Below are 20,919 nucleotides of genomic sequence, written 5' to 3' on the forward strand. Positions count from 1 at the left end.
CTGATTTTTTAGGTGAAACAGCTTCAATTAGTATTTTTAATGATTTTAATCTGCATGTACGTTTGTTTTTGGAGAGATGGAGACCTCTGCGGATAATTTGGCTCCTGGTAGAAACCTGCCGAACATTTGGATCTTAAATTATAAGAGAAATAAACCGAACAAATTTTGGAAGCAGCTCAGCTAACAGCCCGTTTTGGACAACCGGTGCTCGCTGAACATCGTGGGAGAAACACAGATTTTTTAGGTGAAACTGCTTCATTCACAAAGAGACATGACTTTAAGGATGTGGACTAACTGGTTGGTTTTGCAAATGTACGTCCATTTAACCGCTCCGCCTCTGTTTAAGAGCAATGAGCTTTTCAATGGGAGAGTCCTGGATGCATAAACAATTACCATCGCTGACTATATATGTTATATTAAAAATCTAGTCTTCTGTTATTTATGCAAAACTGTAAATTGGAATAATTCACCACACTCATTTTGCGATAAAACTTGTATATACTGGTTCCTGTCAACATGTCAAGTTAGCACTGGTCATCTGGCAGCACCATGACAACCTGTATGATGAGAACTGTTCTCTATAGAGCTTCCGCTGCCTGGAATCTGCTCCACAGACATAAAACACATCAAAAGTACATTTTCTATCAAAAAGTCAAATAATTTCACACATATGTTACTTTTAATAATTGTTTTGAAACCTATTTGATTTTTTTAAATTTTCTTTTTGTTTCTATCTTGATCACTTTGTTTTTGTTTGTTTTGTAAGTTTGTATTGTCCACCTGTCACTTATGAATCATGAAGCTCCATCAGAGCTGTCAGGACATTTTTATTTCAAGTAGCTAAAAGTCCAAGATAAGTCTGTCATTAGGTACAAAATGACATTTCAGTTTGAGGACATTTTCACTTATTTTCTAATCTCTACATTTGACTTATTTAGCTTTTCCTTGTTTATTATTTTAAATTGTTGTTTGTTTTATAGTTGTTGTTGTTGTTGTGTGGACCCCTGGAAGACTAGTGACCACTTTGTGGAAGCTAATGAGGATCCAAATAAGGAATAAAGTCAGAGTTCAGTACTGAATGAATCCACATATAATTCACTCATATTTAGAAAGCCTACAGCTTACAGTGGGCCAACATGACACTCTTTAAATCTTTACATCTATACGCTCTGATAAAACACTGCCAGCCACAATCACAAACATCTGCTTACCTGCAGTTGAAAATGTTAATAACCTGTTTATAAATGTGTTAGCATGAATTCATTCATGTATTACCTCATGAATTAACAGTATCTCATTAATTCCTCAAGAGAAGAATATTATGTTAATTAATGCAACAACTAAGTTATTTCAATCATGATTTCTGAGTAATGAATGATGTTTTCTTCATAGTTCAGTCTGCAGTTAAAGGGACGGGCTAAAGGCTGAGGGTGGGAGGCAGTAGACCTGTTAAACTAACAGTAGGCTAATAGAGTGAAGATTTTAAACAATGTTATTTTATTTTGAAGTTAACATTGCTTCTTGAAATACAGTCAACATAATATGTTGGATTTTAATATGTTATACAGGCTATTTGGATTAGTCTATTATGAACTGTTAACAGGCTGCTCCTGACTTGCCTGGGTTGCAGAGTTATACTTAATGACCCAGGTGATGATGAATACATGTAGCAAATTCTTACATTTGCAAATGTTGCAGTTGATGCTATCATTTACTTCACACACACTGTCAGATCAGTGTGCACAACAAGTTGTCATTCTAGTGGTAATTGCAGAAATAGCAGTGTCATTTAATTATTTGATAACTGCTCTCAGCCCTCATGTACTCAGTGACTAGTGAGGAAATGCAGAGAAGCTGTGTCTGACTGACAGCTGATCTGTCAAATGTGTAGAAAAAAACACAGATTCTGATTGATCCTGTTGGTGTGTTAATGAAGTTATTACTGCTGGTAAAGACAAATGAACTCAGGACATCTAGTGGTCACATCAGGCAGTGCAGAGTCTGACATGACAACACAAAATGGACACAAACCTAAGTACATTCATGGTGTCAGTGAACTTCATAGACACAATCAGACAAGATTTATGTCTGTAGGGAAGGTGGGCTGATAATTACAACTCATTAACACCAACAATCATGAACTCATGAATTGGGTTTCTGTTTGCCATTTTACTTATAATAGTTGGGTGTGTTTGTGTGCAGGTGAACACTTGCAATGAATCAGTGTGAGGAGACAGAGGAGGGGGTCCATCCCTCTGAAACCCCTCTGTGTGGGCAACATGACAACCAGACCAAAGCTCAGAGGTGAGATGAGGATCTCTGACTGTTTAAAATGACTTTTCTCTGTGAGATTTCTCCTGTTTGCTCCTGAGTCACAAATCAGCAGCAACATTACTCCACCATCTTTAGTCAGAGTCAAAGATGTGTGTGTGTGTGTGTGTGTGTGTTGTGTTACAGCCCAGAGCAGCAGAAGTTATTCCTTGTCTACATACCAGACTGTGTAAACAAGGAATAACTGTTCCTCCATTCAATACATCTCTGGTTTCAGCAGCTTGTTTTGTTAGCTGATCATATTTACATTTATCTTTTCTGTCACTTGTATCCACACTGACAGACACTTGAATCAGTAAAATCAACTTACTTTTCTTCAAGATCAAAATGACCACAAATGTTATAATAATAATAATAATAATAATAATAATAATAATAATAATAATAATAATGATTAACATTTCAGTTTTATTCCAGCACTTGATATCAGCAAGACAAAACAAATCAATAACAACAGAGCCTGTATTTATCAAACTGCTAAAAGTTCAAATTTGGACTTAAGTGAAAGATAAAAGTTGACAAACTTGAGAATAAAAATTATTGATCAAACTTGTGTTGATATAAAATGTTGTTAAATGTCAGAGAGCTGCAGAGGTCTGTTAAGTTGGTTCAGAGTAGATCTTAGATGACTGCAGTACAGAAAACAGAGCCGAGCCTCCGTTTTCTGTCTGATTGTACAAAATATAATTGGTTGTGATGAATAATATGTTAAGCAGCATCATTATAAATAGAGAAGTTTTAGTCTATTATTTGTCTTTGAACATTTGACAGGATGTTACATCACTTTTTCCTGTTTTTAGCATTTATCAACAAACAATCAGAAAACATCTGGTGAATCTGTCAACATCATTAAAATCATTCAGTGGACACAGAATCAAGAATAAATCTGACATTGATTTTATTTGCAGTCACTTTCTAATCATCTTTATTATCTGAACTTGTCAGTGTGATACTAGATTCTCCTCCATTATATGATTTCTCTGACGTATATCAGACTTTGACGAAGAAGAATTTTGTTTCTCTTTCAGTCAATTTCCTATTATTTCATCCTTATTTATATATTTATACATTATAAATATATTAGATTGTTGTTCATTTCACATTTATTATTCCTGGAGGTTTAAATTTTTCCCACAAATAAATTGAATTTATAATTATATATGTTCTTGCAGAATAACATACCACTGAATAAACTGTAAGAATTATTTAAAGTATGTACAATATGGCAGATCCATATCATCAATCCATATCTCTGATTGGTTATTCCTTCATGTGATCACTTGAGAGTTGCTCTTACTGTAAATGTTACTTTTACACTTTGCTTTAAGTTGTCTCTTGATAAATGTGTCTTATTGTTCAGACTCAGCAAACAGTTGTTTTACTCCTCAGTTGTTTCTCTACAGCGTTCTGAAGTTTGATAAATACGGGTCCAGACCTTATGGAGACATAAACTTGTGTATCATCATCACAATAACTGAAGTCTACATTGAGTCTGTGGAAGAAAATGTTGTTGTTTAATATTAATTTTTATATGGAACCATTTTAATTGTCTTGTTTATTTGAGGTTGTTTTTACAGCCACATACATATTAACTAAGTATTGAAGACAATCTGAATATATCATATATCTCCTTCCATGTGTTCTTATGTCTCTGTCTGAACGCCACCTCCTGCCAACTCCTTACAACACCTCTGATCTCCTAAATATCAGTACAGATAGAAGTGATTTCCTCAGTTATGAAAGTTGATCAAATGTTTTGTGCTCCTTGTCCTAAAAGTGGAACCAAATTTGCATCACTGAGAGAATTTTTGTCCAGTTGGTAGTGATTTCCTTCTCTGAGATGTTTGATAAATATAGACCTGGACCAGCTTTGCTTCTCTGTTGCTTATTTTCTTCCAAAAAAATCATTTAAGGGTCTTTTTGATTGAAATAATGTACAGTCACACATTAAATCCATAACCGCCTTTGGATTATTTCACACACTTTTTTAATATTTGAAATGAAGTTGTTGTTGATTGTAATGTTTATTTTTAACTTATGAAGAAGTGTCATAACTGTGATTATTACTTGCTGCAGGCTGGACTCTCTGGAATCTCTCTCCTCAGATTTAAAGAAGAACGTTACAATAAGTGATGATTCTTCAGACGATGGGTGAGTCAAACCTTTAACCCGTATTTACAATCTTTCACACACTTTTTGAGAATCATTTTTAGTGAACTTTTTTGATATCTACTTCAAAGTTTCTGTTTATCCAACAGTTGCTGTGACTAGATGTCAAATGTTCTAATTTCTAACTCTGGTGACTTTTCTTTTATGTCTGTCAGAATCTCTCTGGAGAGAAAAGATTCCTCTAAATACAGACGTATGTCCAGCAAGAGGAGGAAGACATTCAATCGTACTGCCTTTAAAAAGAAGTAAGACTTTATTAACAGTAAAATGTTACTGCATTCTTAAATATTTTTTACACACACACACACACATAACTCACAGCTTAAATCTTGGTACCAACTGTGTGCAGTTTAAAGTAAATCTTTTGTTTCTGTGTGGAACAAGTTATAAAACCAGACCTTCCCTTTACCAACTGTGTGCATTGTTGAAATGTTTGGATTTAACTTTGATAATAGACCAGAACCTTGAATGGCAGCTTGCTGCTAAACAAGAAACAAGATGATAGTGGCAGTGCTAAAAGTAAAAATTTGGACTTAAGATAAAGATAAAAGTTGACAAACTTGAGAATAAAAATTATTGATCAAACTTGTGTTGATATAAAATGTTGTTAAATGTCAGAGAGCTGCAGAGGTCTGTTAAGTTGGTTCAGAGTAGATCTTAGATGACTGCAGTACAGAAAACAGAGCCGAGCCTCCGTTTTCTGTCTGATTGTACAAAATATAATTGGTTGTGATGAATAATATGTTAAGCAGCATCATTATAAATAGAGAAGTTTTAGTCTATTATTTGTCTTTGAACATTTGACAGGATGTTACATCACTTTTTCCTCTTTTTAGCATTTATCAACAAACAATCAGAAAACATCTGGTGAATCTGTCAACATCATTAAAATCATTCAGTGGACACAGAATCAAGAATAAATCTGACATTGATTTTATTTGCAGTCACTTTCTAATCATCTTTATTATCTGAACTTGTCAGTGTGATACTAGATTCTCCTCCATTATATGATTTCTCTGACGTATATCAGACGTTGACGAAGCAGAATTTTGTTTCCATTTCAGCCAATTTCCTATTGTTTCATCTCTATTTATATATTTATATATTATAACATAACAATGATTATTACTTGCAGGCGGCCAGACTTTCGTGATTCTTCCTCCTCAGATTCAAAGAAGGTTGCAGCAGCTGATGGTGATTCAGTCTTGTCTTCATACAGTTGGTGAGTCAAACCTGTAACTCACATATTGATTCTTTAACACACTTTTTGCAATATATTGATAAAACTGTCAACATAATTATAACTCTGTGTGAGAAGAGGAGAGAAATCATCAGTGGCCACAGAATCAAGAATAAATCTGTTATTGATTTTATTCATAATCACTTTATAAGCATCTTCATCATCACTTCATCACTTGTCAGTGTGATACTAGATTCTCCTTCATTATATGATTTTTCTGATGAACCAAACGTTGATGTAGCAGAATTTTGTTGTTGTTTCTCTTTCAGTTTCAATTTCCTATTAATTCATCCATATTTATATATTTATACATTATAAATATATTAGGTTGTTGTTCATTTCACATTCATTATTCCTGGAGGTTTAAATATTTCACACAAAAAAATTTAATTTATAATTATATATGTTCTTGCAGAATAACATACCACTGAATAAACTGTAAGAATGATTTAAAGTATGTACAATATGGCAGATCCATATCATCAATCCATATCTCTGATTGGTTATTCCTTCATGTGATCACTTGAGAGTTGCTCTTACTGTAAATGTTACTTTTACACTTTGCTTTAAGTTGTCTCTTGATAAATGTGTCTTATTGTTCAGACTCAGCAAACAGTTGTTTTACTCCTCAGTTGTTTCTTTAGAGCGTTCTGAAGTTTGATAAATACGGGTCCAGACCTTATGGAGACATAAACTTGTGTATCATCATCACAATAACTGAAGTCTACATTGAGTGTGTGGAAGAAAATAATGTTGGTTCATATTAATTTTTATATGGAACCATTTTAATTGTCTTGTTTATTTGAGGTTGTTTTTACAGCCACATACATATTAACTAACTACTGAAGACAATCTGAATATATCATATATCTCCTTCCATGTGTTCTTATGTCTCTGTCTGAACGCCACCTCCTGCCAACTCCTTACAACACCTCTGATCTCCTAAATATCAGTACAGATAGAAGTGATTTCCTCAGTTAAGAAAGTTGATCAAATGTTTTGTGCTCCTTGTCCTAAAAGTGGAACCAAATTTGCATCAGTGTGAGAATTTTTGTCCAGTTGGTAGTGATTTCCTTCTCTGAGATGTTTGATAAATATAGACCTGGACCAGCTTTGCTTCTCTGTTGCTTATTTTCTTCTGAAAAAATCATTCAAGGGTCTTTTTGATTGAAATAATATACAGTCACACATTAAATCCTCCTTTGGATTATTTCACACACTTTTTTAATATTTGAAATGAAGTTGTTGTTGATTGTAATGTTTATTTTCATACTTATGGAGAAGTGTCATAACTGTGATTATTACTTGCTGCAGGCTGGACTCTCTGGAATCTCTCTCCTCAGATTTAAAGAAGGATTCATTTCGGTCTTCAGACAGGCGGTGAGTCAAACCTTTAACCCGTATCTACAATCTTTCACACACTTTTTGAGAATCATTTTTAGTGAACTTTTTTGATATCTACTTCTGTTTATCCAACAGTTGCTGTGACTAGATGGCAAATGTTCTAATTTCTCACTCTGGTGGCTTTTCTTTTATGTCTGTCAGAATCTCTCTGGAGAGAAAAGTTTCCTCTAAATACAGACATGTGTCCAGCAAGAGGAGGAAGACATTCAATCGTACTGCCTTTAAAAAGATGTAAGACTTTATTATAAATAAAATGTTACTGCATTCTTAAATATTTTTTACACACACACACACACACACACACACACACACACACACACACACACACACACACACACACACACACACATAACTCACAGCTTAAATCTTGGTACCAACTGTGTGCAGTTTAAAGTATATCTTTTGTTTCTGTGTGGAACAAGTTATAAAACCAGACCTTCCCTTTACCAACTGTGTGCATTGTTGAAATGTTTGGATTTAACTTTGATAATAGACCAGAACCTTGAATGGCAGCTTGCTGCTGAGTGAATGAGCAGTAAATTATAAAGTGCTTTAGATAAAAACTTGAAGTCATTTACCATTTATAATTAGTTGTCACATTGCAGTTTGGGTTAAAAACACTACTTGGGTTAAGATGAGAAAAACGTCATTAACTTGCTTAAAGGAAGCCGACATGGATTGTTGGCTTTACCACCACTGCTGGTAAAGACAAATGAACTCAGGACATCTAGTGGTCACATCAGGCAGTGCAGAGTCTGACATGAGAACACAAAATGGACACAAACCTAAGTACATTAGCAAATTCTTACATTAGCAAATGTTTCAGTCGATGATCTTTTGCTTGACACACACTGTCAGATCAGTGTGCACATGTTTTAAAAGTTGGTATTCTAGTGTTAACTGCAGAAATAGCAGAGTCATTTGATGAACTATTAACTATATTAACAATTGTGTGTGTGTGTGTTGTTTTACAGCCCAGACGACAAATGTGCCTTCAGACCTGTCTCACTGCCACCGTAAGTCACCATTCTGTTACTTTATAATATTAGTATCTATGTTGGTTAACATGCTGCTTTGCTCTGTGACCTGTGTAAACAAGGAATAACTGTTCCTCCATTCAATACATCTCTGGTTTCAGCAGCTTGTTTTGTTAGCTGAACATATTTACATTTATCTTTTCTGTCACTTGTATCCACACTGACAGACACTTGAATCAGTAAAATCAACTGACTTTTCTTCAAGATCAAAATGACCACAAATGTTAGAGCCAGAAATGATTCAGTGTGAACAGAAAACATTATTCCTGAACTTTTCTGATGTCTATCTGGTAGTTGTGTATCCAGCAGTTGTTGTGTCTGGATGGCTGATATTCTCATGTTGGGTCTTCTTCATAAACTTTATTTTTTGGTCTTTCTTGATCTGCTTTGCTGTGGTTTCATTTATATCTTTATAACTAGAAACAGTGTGTTCTATTAAATGGTAAAAAAAATCCATCTCAGTTAACACAGAGAAAGGTGTTCCTCAGGGGTCAGACCTTCTATTTTTTATTCTTATAAATGATCTTCCACCAGTCTGCTCTGAGTGTAATAATAATAATAATAATAATAATAATAATAATAATAATAATAATAATAATAATAATAATAATTATTATTATTATTATTATTATTATTATTATTATTATTATTATTATTATTATTATTATTATTATCATTATTATTAAAATTTCTGATTTATTCCAGCACTTGATATCAGCAAGACAAAACAAATCAATAACAACAGAGTCTGTATTTATCAAACTGCTCAAAGTTAATATTTGGACTTAAGTGAAAGATAAAAGTTGACAAACTTGAGAATAAAAATTATTGATCCAACTTGTGCTGATATAAAATGTTGTTAAATGTCAGAGAGCTGCAGAGGTCTGTTAAGTTGGTTCAGAGTAGATCTTAGATGACTGCAGTACAGAAAACAGAGCCGAGCCTCCGTTTTCTGTCTGATTGTACAAAATATAATTGGTTGTGATGAATAATATGTTAAGCAGCATCATTATAAATAGAGAAGTTTTAGTTTATTATTTGTCTTTGAACATTTGACAGGATGTTACATCACTTTTTCCTGTTTTTTAGCATTTATCAACAAACAATCAGAAAACATCTGGTGAATCTGTCAACATCATTAAAATCATTCAGTGGACACAGAATCAAGAATAAATCTGACATTGATTTTATTTGCAGTCACTTTCTAATCATCTTTATTATCTGAACTTGTCAGTGTGATACTAGATTCTCCTCCATTATATGATTTCTCTGACGTATATCAGACGTTGACGAAGCAAAATTTTGTTTCCATTTCAGCCGATTTCCTATTATTTCATCTATATTTATATATTTATATATTATAACATAACAATGATTATTATTTGCAGCCGGCTGGACTCCAGTGATTCTTCCTCCTCAGATTCAAAGAAGAAGGTTGCAACAGCTGATCGTTATTCAGTCTTGTCTTCAGACAGTGGGTGAGTCAAACCTGTAACTCACATATTGATTCTTTAACACACTTTTTGCAATATATTGATGAATCTGTCAACATAATTATAACTCTGTGTGAGAAGAGGAGAGAAATCATCAGTGGCCACAGAATCAAGAATAAATCTGTGATTGATTTTATTTATAATCACTTTATAAGCATCTTCATCATCACTTCATCACTTGTCGGTGTGATACTAGATTCTCCTTCATTATATGATTTTTCTGATGCACCAAACGTTGATGAAGCAGAATTTTGTTGTTGTTGTTTCTCTTTCAGTTTCAATTTCCTATTAATTCATCCATATTTATATATTTATACATTATAAATATATTAGGTTGTTGTTCATTTCACATTAATTATTCCTGGAGGTTTAAATATTTCCCACAAATAAATTGAACTTATAATTATATATGTTCTAGCAGAATAACATACCACTGAATAAACTGTAAGAATTATTTAAAGTATGTACAATATGGCAGATCCATATCATCAATCCATATCTCTGATTGGTTATTCCTTCATGTGATCACTTGAGAGTTGCTCTTACTGTAAATGTTACTTTTACACTTTGCTTTAAGTTGTCTCTTGATAAATGTGTCTTATTGTTCAGACTCAGCAAACAGTTGTTTTACTCCTCAGTTGTTTCTTTACAGCGTTCTGAAGTTTGATAAATACGGGTCCAGACCTTATGGAGACATAAACTTGTGTATCATCATCACAATAACTGAAGTCTACATTGAGTCTGTGGAACAAAATGTTGTTGGTTCATATTCATTTTTATATGGAACCATTTTAATTGTCTTGTTTATTTGAGGTTGTTTTTACAGCCACATACATATTAACTAACTATTGAAGACAATCTGAATATATCATATATCTCCTTCCATGTGTTCTTATGTCTCTGTCTGAACGCCACCTCCTGCCAACTCCTTACAACACCTCTGATCTCCTAAATATCAGTACAGATAGAAGTGATTTCCTCAGTTAAGAAAGTTGATCAAATGTTTTGTGCTCCTTGTCCTAAAAGTGGAACCAAATTTGCATCACTGAGAGAATTTTTGTCCAGTTGGTAGTGATTTCCTTCTCTGAGATGTTTGATAAATATAGACCTGGACCAGCTTTGCTTCTCTGTTGCTTATTTTCTTCCGAAAAAAATCATTTAAGGGTCTTTTTGATTGAAATAATATACAGTCACACATTAAATCCTCCTTTGGATTATTTCACACACTTTTTTAATATTTGAAATGAAGTTGCTGTTGATTGTAATGTTTATTTTCATACTTATGAAGAAATGTCATAACTATGATTATTACTTGCTGCAGGCTGGGCTCTCTGGAATCTCTCTCCTCAGATTTAAAGAAGGATTCATTTCGGTCTTCAGACAGTCGGTGAGTCAAACCTTTAACCCGTATATACAATCTTTCACACAGTTTTTGAGAATCCATTTTTAGTGAACTTTTTTGATATCTACTTCAAAGTTTCTGTTTATCCAACAGTTGCTGTGACTAGATGTCAAATGTTCTAATTTCTCACTCTGGTGGCTTTTCTTTTATGTCTGTCAGAATCTCTCTGGGAAGAAAAGTTTCCTCTAAATACAGACGTGTGTCCAGGAAAGAGAAGGCACGTTCATATCATAACGATATTGACTTCAAAAAGAAGTAAGACTTTACTAACAGTAAAATGTTACTGCATTCATAAATATTGTGTAAACACACACACACACACACACACACATAACTCACAGCTTAAATATTGGTACCAACTGTGTGCAGTTTATAGTATATTGTTTGTTTCTGTGTGGAACAAGTTATAAAACCAGACCTTCCCTTTACCAACTGTGTGCATTGTTGAAATGTTTGGATTTAACTTTGATAATAGACCAGAACCTTGAATGGCAGCTTGCTGCTGAGTGAATGAGCAGTAAATTATAAAGCACTTTGGATAAAAACTTGAAGTCATTTACCATTTATAATTAGTTGTCACATTGCAGTTTGGGTTAAAAACACTACTTGGGTTAATGTGAGAAAAACGTCATTAATTTGCTTAAAGGAGGCCAACATGGATTGTTGGCTTTACCACAACTGCTGGTAAAGACAAATGAACTCAGGACATCTAGTGGTCACATCAGGCAGTGCAGAGTCTGACATGAGAACACAAAATGGACACAAACCTAAGTACATTAGCAAATTCTTACATTTGCAAATGTTTCAGTCGATGATCTTTTGCTTGACACACACTGTCAGATCAGTGTGCACATGTTTTAAAAGTTGGTATTCTAGTGTTAATTGCAGAAATAGCAGAGTCATTTGATGAACTATTAACTATATTAACAATTGTGTGTGTGTGTGTTGTTTTACAGCCCAGACGACAAATGTGCCTTCAGACCTGTCTCACTGCCACCGTAAGTCACCATTCTGTTACTTTATAATATTAGTATCTATGTTGGTTAACGTGCTGCTTTGCTCTGTGACCTGTGTAAACAAGGAATAACTGTTCCTCCATTCAATACATCTCTGGTTTCAGCAGCTTGTTTTGTTAGCTGAACATATTTACATTTATCTTTTCTGTCACTTGTATCCACACTGACAGACACTTGAATCAGTAAAATCAACTGACTTTTCTTCAAGATCAAAATGACCACAAATGTTAGAGCCAGAAATGATTCAGTGTGAACAGAAAACATTATTCCTGAACTTTTCTGATGTCTATCTGGTAGTTGTGTATCCAGCAGTTGTTGTGTCTGGATGGCTGATATTCTCATGTTGGGTCTTCTTCATAAACTTTATTTTTTGGTCTTTCTTGATCTGCTTTGCTGTGGTTTCATTTATATCTTTATAACTAGAAACAGTGTGTTCTATTAAATAGTGAAAAAAATCCATCTCAGTTAACACAGAGAAAGGTGTTCCTTAGAGGTCAGTCCTTCTATTTTTTATTCTCATAAATGATCTTCCATCAGTCTGCTCTGAGTGTAATAATAATAATAATAATAATAATAATAATAATAATAATAATAATAATAATAATAATAATAATAATAATTTCAGTTTTATTCCAGCACTTGATAACAACAAGACAAAACAAATCAATAACAACAGAGCCTGTATTTATCAAACTGCTAAAAGTTAATATTTGGACTTAAGTGAAAGATAAAAGTTGACAAACTTGAGAATAAAAATTATTGATCAAACTTGTGTTGATATAAAATGTTGTTAAATGTCAGAGAGCTGCAGAGGTCTGTTAAGTTGGTTCAGAGTAGATCTTAGATGACTGCAGTACAGAAAACAGAGCCGAGCCTCCGTTTTCTGTCTGATTGTACAAAATATAATTGGTTGTGATGAATAATATGTTAAGCAGCATCATTATAAATAGAGAAGTTTTAGTTTATTATTTGTCTTTGAACATTTGACAGGATGTTACATCACTTTTTCCTGTTTTTTAGCATTTATCAACAAACAATCAGAAAACATCTGGTGAATCTGTCAACATCATTAAAATCATTCAGTGGACACAGAATCAAGAATAAATCTGACATTGATTTTATTTGCAGTCACTTTCTAATCATCTTTATTATCTGAACTTGTCAGTGTGATACTAGATTCTCCTCCATTATATGATTTCTCTGACGTATATCAGACGTTGACGAAGCAAAATTTTGTTTCTCTTTCAGTCAATTTCATATTATTTCATCTATATTTATATATTTATATATTATAACATAACAATGATTATAATTTGCAGCCGGCTGGACTTCAGTGAATCTCTCTTCTCACATCTATTGAAGGATGTTGCAGCAGGTGATCGTTATTCAGTCTTGTCTTCATACACTTGGTGAGTCAAACCTGTAACTCACATATTGATTCTTTAACACACTTTTTGCAATATATTGATGAAACTGTCAACATAATTATAACTCTGTGTGAGAAGAGGAGAGAAATCATTCAGTGGCCACAGAATTAAGAATAAATCTGTTATTGATTTAATTCATAATCACTTTATAAGCATCTTCATCATCACTTCATCACTTGTCAGTGTGATACTAGATTCTCCTTCATTATATGATTTTTCTGATGCACCAAACGTTGACGTAGCAGAATTTTGTTGTTGTTTCTCTTTCAGTTTCAATTTCCTATTAATTCATCCATATTTATATATTTATACATTATAAATATATTAGGTTGTTGTTCATTTCACATTCATTATTCCTGGAGGTTTAAATATTTCCCACAAATTAACTGAACTTATAATTATATATGTTCTTGCAGAATAACATACCACTGAATAAACTGTAAGAATTATTTAAAGTATGTACAATATGGCAGATCCATATCATCAATCCATATCTCTGATTGGTTATTCCTTCATGTGATCACTTGAGAGTTGCTCTTACTGTAAATGTTACTTTTACACTTTGCTTTAAGTTGTCTCTTGATAAATGTGTCTTATTGTTCAGACTCAGCAAACAGTTGTTTTACTCCTCAGTTGTTTCTTTACAGCGTTCTGAAGTTTGATAAATACGGGTCCAGACCTTATGGAGACATAAACTTGTGTATCATCATCACAATAACTGAAGTCTACATTGAGTGTGTGGAAGAAAATAATGTTGGTTCATATTCATTTTTATATGGAACTATTTTAATTGTCTTGTTTATTTGAGGTTGTTTTTACAGTCACATACATATTAACTAAGTATTGAAGACAATCTGAATATATCATATATCTCCTTCCATGTGTTCTTATGTCTCTGTCTGAACGCCACCTCCTGCCAACTCCTTACAACACCTCTGATCTCCTAAATATCAGTACAGATAGAAGTGATTTCCTCAGTTAAGAAAGTTGATCAAATGTTTTGTGCTCCTTGTCCTAAAAGTGGAACCAAATTTGCATCACTGAGAGAATTTTTGTCCAGTTGGTAGTGATTTCCTTCTCTGAGATGTTTGATAAATATAGACCTGGACCAGCTTTGCTTCTCTGTTGCTTATTTTCTTCCGAAAAAAATCATTTAAGGATCCTTTTGATTTAAATAATATACAGTCACACATTAAATCCATAACCTCCTTTGGATTATTTCACACACTTTTTTAATATTTGAAATGAAATTGTTGTTGATTGTAATCTTTATTTTCATACTTATGAAGAAGTGTCATAACTATGATTATTACTTGCTGCAGGCTGGACTCTCTGGAATCTCTCTCCTCAGATTTAAAGAAGGCTTCATTTCGGTCTTCAGACAGGCGGTGAGTCAAACCTTTAACCCGTATATACAATCTTTCACACAGTTTTTGAGAATCTATTTTTAGTGAACTTTTTTAATATCTACTTCAAAGTTTCTGTTTATCCAACAGTTGCTGTGACTAGATGGAAAATGTTCTAATTTCTAACTCTGGTGAATTTTCTTTTATGTCTGTCAGAATCTCTCTGGAGAGAAAAGTTTCCTCTAAATACAGACGTGTGTTCAGGAAAGAGAGGCAACGTTCATATCAGCACAATATTGACTTCAAAAAGAAGTAAGACTTTACTAACAGTAAAATGTTACTGCATTCTTAAATATTTTGTAAACAAACACACACACACACACACATAACTCACAGCTTAAATCTTGGTACCAACTGTGTGCAGTTTATAGTAAATCTTTTGTTTCTGTGTGGAACAAGTTATAAAACCAGACCTTCCCTTTACCAACTGTGTGCATTGTTAAAATGTTTGGATTTAACTTTGATAATAGACCAGAACCTTGAATGGCAGCTTGCTGCTGAGTGAATGAGCAGTAAATTATAAAGTGCTTTAGATAAAAACTTGAAGTCATTTACCATTTATAATTAGTTGTCACATTGCAGTTTGGGTTAAAAACACTACTTGGGTTAAGATGAGAAAAACGTCATTAACTTGCTTAAAGGAAGCCGACATGGATTGTTGGCTTTACCACCACTGCTGGTAAAGACAAATGAACTCAGGACATCCAGTGGTCACATCAGGCAGTGCAGAGTCTGACATGAGAACACAAAATGGACACAAACCTAAGTACATTAGCAAATTCTTACATTAGCAAATGTTTCAGTCAATGATGATTTGCTTGACACACACTGTCAGATCAGTGTGCACATGTTTTGAAAGTTGGTATTCTAGTGTTAACTGCAGAAATAGCAGAGTCATTTGATGAACTATTAACTATATTAACAATTGTGTGTGCGTTGTTTTACAGCCCAGACCACAAATGTGCCTTCAGAGCTGCCTCACTGTCAGAGTAAGTCACCATTCTGTTACTTTATAATATTAGTATCTATGTTGGTTAACGTGCTGCTTTGCTCTGTGACCTGTGTAAACAAGGAATAACTGTTCCTCTATTCAATACATCTCTGGTTTCAGCAGCTTGTTTTGTTAGCTGAACATATTTACATTTATCTTTTCTGTCACTTGTATCCACACTGACAGACACTTGAATCAGTAAAATCAACTTACTTTTCTTCAAGATCAAAATGAGCACAAATGTTAGAGCCAGAAATGATTCAGTGTGAACAGAAAACATTATTCCTGAGCTTTTCTGATGTCTATCTGGTAGTTGTGTATCCAGCAGTTGTTGTGTCTGGATGGCTGATATTCTCATGTTGGGTCTTCTTGATGAATATTTTTTCTCAATCTGCTTTGCTGTGGTTTCATTTATATCTTCAATAACTAGAAACACTGAGTTTTATAAAATGTTAGTTAGCAGAGAGAAAGGTCAGTCCTTCTATTTTCTATACTCATAAATACTCTTCAATCAGTCTGCTCTGATTGTAATAACAATAATAATAATGATGGTAATAATGATAATTAAAATTTCTGTTTTATTCCAGCACTTGATTACATCAAGACAAAACAAATCAATAACAACAGAGTCTGTATTTATCAAACTGCTCAAAGTTAATATTTGGACTTAAGTGAAAGATAAAAGTTGACAAACTTGAGAATAAAAATTATTGATCCAACTTGTGCTGATATAAAATGTTGTTAAATGTCAGAGAGCTGCAGAGGTCTGTTAAGTTGGTTCAGAGTAGATCTTAGATGACTGCAGTACAGAAAACAGAGCCGAGCCTCCGTTTTCTGTCTGATTGTACAAAATATAATTGGTTGTGATGAATAATATGTTAAGCAGCATCATTATAAATAGAGAAGTTTTAGTCTATTATTTGTCTTTCAACATTTAATAGTTTTTCTGATGAACGAAACATTAATGTAGCAGAATGTTGTTTCCATTTCAGTCAATTTTATTTCAAACCTTTAACTTGTATATAAATTCTTTCATACACTTTTTGAGAAAAATCCATTTTTAGTGAACATTTTTGATATCTACTTCAAAGTTTCTGTTTATCCAACAGTTGCTGTAACTAGATGTCAAATGTTCTAATTTTCCACTCTGGTGACTTTTCTTTTGTTTCTGTCAGAATCTCTCTGGAGAGAAAAGTTTCCTCTGGATCCAGCTGTGAGTCCGGCAAAAAGTGAGTAAAAACTCAGAAGATTGCAATATTAACTTTAAAAAGTTTAAAAAGTTTACTTTACTAACAGTAAAAAGGTTGTGGAATTGAACTTATAAATATTCTTTATAATGTTGATGTTTCTGTATATTACTGTTAGAAAATGAGGACGATTTACAAGCAATGATTTTCTGAATGGTGTAAAAGAGGAGGCCTAACATTAATCAGAAATAAAAACAAGTCTTACATCTTCAAGAATCAGGCAGAAAAAGCAGTGCTCAGTTTAGTTTTGGTGATGATCAACTTCAGGTTATAGAGATATGTAAATGTTTATAGATGTGTTTTGTTATATTTTAGATTATACTTCAGGAATATGTGAATATAAAGGATTAAAAAATGACAATCAGATATTCTTTGGGAATTCATACATTTGCACCATGTTAATTGAGATGTGGGGTTGGATTCATGTTAGATGGAAGACTAGTATTGTAAGTTTACAATAATACAATATTAGATATATATGAAATATAAATACAAAAATAGGCAGAGGATTTATTTATGAAAGAAAGAAAAGACTAAAGACCCAGCTCTTTTTCGAACACCTCTGCACTTGATGGACTGTACATAGAGAAGAAAAAACAAAACAAACCTGCTTCTATGCAATATATGCGCTCTATGCATTGCCTTGGTGCACTGCCTGTTGGCATCTACGTCCTATCGGACTCAAACTTAAGCTTTATGGCACTTACTCGTGTTGTTTTCTCCTGACTAGATCCTTGCTTGTGTTGTATCAGTCTCATACGCATGTTGCTTTGGATAAAAGTGTCTGCTAAATGAAAAATGTAAATGCAAAAGTAATACAAATGTGAAAAATATGTTGAATATAATCTGTCTGAAAGTAAAAGATCACTGTGCAGAGATAAGATGTGACATACTGACTCAGCATTTTGAAACTGTGCAAATTATGTTCTGTGTTTTTATCAGGGAAAAGGAAAAGATGACACCCTCCACCACCCAGGAGCTTGTTGTTGGAAGCAGTGCTGGGATAGAAACATAGTCTACACACCCACCAGTGGTTGTCCTGACTAGTCCACCTACAACTATCCAGCCTGCAGACGCTTCAACTCCTCCTCTCCCTGCAACAAGAGACAAAGCTAAAAGCAAATTGTAAACAGAGACATTCAGGAGAAATTTTTAAAAAAGAGAGAGGAGTCATTCTCTTTGAAAGAGTGACTGAGCAGAAAAAAACTTGCCTTTACTGTATTCTGTATTCTCACTTATGTATTGATATATATCTCCTCTTTGAAGCAGCTCTGATGTTTTGGGGTCTGTTCTCTTGTAAAGTGTGTCTGAATGAGGAAACTGAGTTTCATGAGACAAAAATGAAATGAAATGATGGAGCTATAAGAGAAGCCAGTGACATTGTCAAATTCTCTTTCTGGGTTCTTGAGCCCGATCAATCAGACATTCCTCTCTCTGACTGAAGCTCAGATTCTTCATTTGACATTTTGTATCTAATCAATTAACACCTACTTTTCTTCATGACAATATTTTCTGTGTGTACAGAAATTCCTCAGTTTCTGAAGGTGTTACAGTAAATACACAACCCTCCTTGCAGTTAAGCTTGTTCCAAACTTCTCTGTCCTGGAATAAACCTACAGAACTTATGTGTAAACTGTCAACAGAGCTTAGGGAGCGCAACTGACTAAAAAGTGCAGTATTGGAGCTGCACTATCATGAGTTTTGAATGGTTCTCAACAATGATCTGTGCTACAAGTCTAGAGGTCAAGTTGAAATAAAGAATGACTCCTCATGAGGATCTATAGCATAAGATAAGTTGACCTTTTCCAGTAGTGTAGAAGTGAACGTGACTCCAGCTGATCTCTAATAGAGTTAAAGTCCTTCTTGTGTTACTTTTGAATTGTCTGTCAGAGCTAGTTAGCTGAAAGTACACATACACATTACAATACATGACATTCAATTACAACCACCTCAATCAACAAGTCTTCTACAGATGTTTGACAAATTAAAGGAAAAAACAACAAAACATGAACACAGTAAGGTGATGTTCCACCACGAGCCTCCAGAACAGATGCTTGTCATTGATTCTCCAAGTCTGTGTAATTCTACACAGGATGAACACTGTTTATTCTAAAAGATTTTCCATCATGTGGTGTTGATCTGGTGACTGTGAAGACCACAGTATATGATTCACATCTTTAATAGAAAACATTTAATAACCCTTCATGCCCTCTATGTATCATCTGTATTTGTTATGTTTATTCAAGTTGTTTTCTTTAATTCACCACCTCTCTGTCTTTCTGTAATTTGGGTGAACTGACCATTAAAAGCAGAAATAACTCCACTGATATAATAAAGACTTATCTCCATGTGAAAACTATTGATTAGCTGGTGATAAAAGATCATTTTGTTTGGAATTTACATGCACACAGGCTTCATATTGTGTTTATATTGTTATATAGAGGTCAGTGAGGCCTTTTGTGGATCCTGAAAACTTTAAGATATAAGTAACCCTGAAGATATAACAACTTGATATAGATTTAAAAGTCATTTTTTCAGATGAAGCACCTTGTGCTGACTCACCTCAGAGCCATCACAGACCCAGTCCTGGACCCCCTGCAGTTCACCTACAAAGCCAATAATAAAACAGGATTAACTTCAAAAACTGGAAGAAAGATAATTTGTTCCCTTCAACATTCAGTGTAAAACCGACTTCAATTTCACCTCTTTTACTTCTCTAAATAACTAAGTATACTTACTCAAGTACAGCTTTGAGATACTTGTACTTTACTTGAATATTTGTATTTGATGCTATTTTATATTTTAACCCCACTACATTTCAGAGGGAAATATTGTACTTTCTACTCCACTACATTTATTTGACAGCTTTAGTTACATTTCAGATGAAGATTTGACATAAAATAATACATTTTGATATTCTAACTGTTGTTTAAATTGTTGCTCTTTTATTTTCTTTTAAAAGGATGTTGTGCACTTGATGTGAAAGGTGCTATATAAAGTTTAAATGTATATATATGATAATATAATATTATTATTAATCTACCAAAATATCTAAATTTAACTCCACATCAATAAAATAAAACATTTAAATGCTCTCACATGTATTTGTTAGTGATAGAAACAAACAATATAATATACTATAATAATATAACAGTCTGCACAACGAGTACTTATACTTTTGATACTTTAAGTACATTTTGCTGATAATCTGTACTTTTACTTCAGTGACATTTTCAATTCAGGACTTTTACTTGTAATTGAGTATTTTTAGACGACAGTATTTCACCACTGATCGCATCTAATACAAAACCTACTGAAATGTCCGTTAAGATGCAGCTGTTAATGTGAGTCAGGCAGATCTGAAACTTGTTAGATTAATGTCTCAATCTGACCAATAATCCCATTCAGGTGTCACTGAATGTAATCCGGGATTTTGCAGAAACATCAGTAGGATTACTGATGTTCAGATTGTTGCTCACAGCTGCTGTGTGTCAGATTCTTTCCTTTGACTTTATTAATACCTGCAGCATCACACAGCAGCAGAAACTTCATTAACATGCCAACAGGATGGTAATTATTAATGTTCTGTTATGTGCTTTACATCAGAGTGGTCAGTCAGATGTTTCACACTGATTCCCAGTTTATACAGTGGAATTGTTTGTAATAAAACAACCCTTCTGGATCAATCATGAGCTCCATTAGACACAAAATGACATTTCAGTTTGGGGGCATTTTTGGTAAACAGCTGCATATATT

General features: G+C 33.6%; 1 protein-coding gene across 1 annotated transcript in view; it reads left to right on the forward strand.

Annotated features, from left to right (window-relative positions):
• The window catches only part of LOC122998243, a 171,533-nt gene that overhangs the window by 22,841 nt on the left and 127,773 nt on the right, over window positions 1-20,919 (forward strand). The window contains exons 8-11 of the mRNA XM_044375019.1: window positions 8,119-8,160; window positions 9,570-9,659; window positions 14,842-14,907; window positions 17,092-17,145. Of these exons, the coding sequence (XP_044230954.1) occupies window positions 8,119-8,160; window positions 9,570-9,659; window positions 14,842-14,907; window positions 17,092-17,145 (252 nt within the window). The remainder of the gene's footprint in view (window positions 1-8,118; window positions 8,161-9,569; window positions 9,660-14,841; window positions 14,908-17,091; window positions 17,146-20,919) is intronic.

Source organism: Thunnus albacares, chromosome 15, assembly GCF_914725855.1.
Source record: "Thunnus albacares chromosome 15, fThuAlb1.1, whole genome shotgun sequence".
Lineage (NCBI taxonomy): Eukaryota > Metazoa > Chordata > Actinopteri > Scombriformes > Scombridae > Thunnus > Thunnus albacares.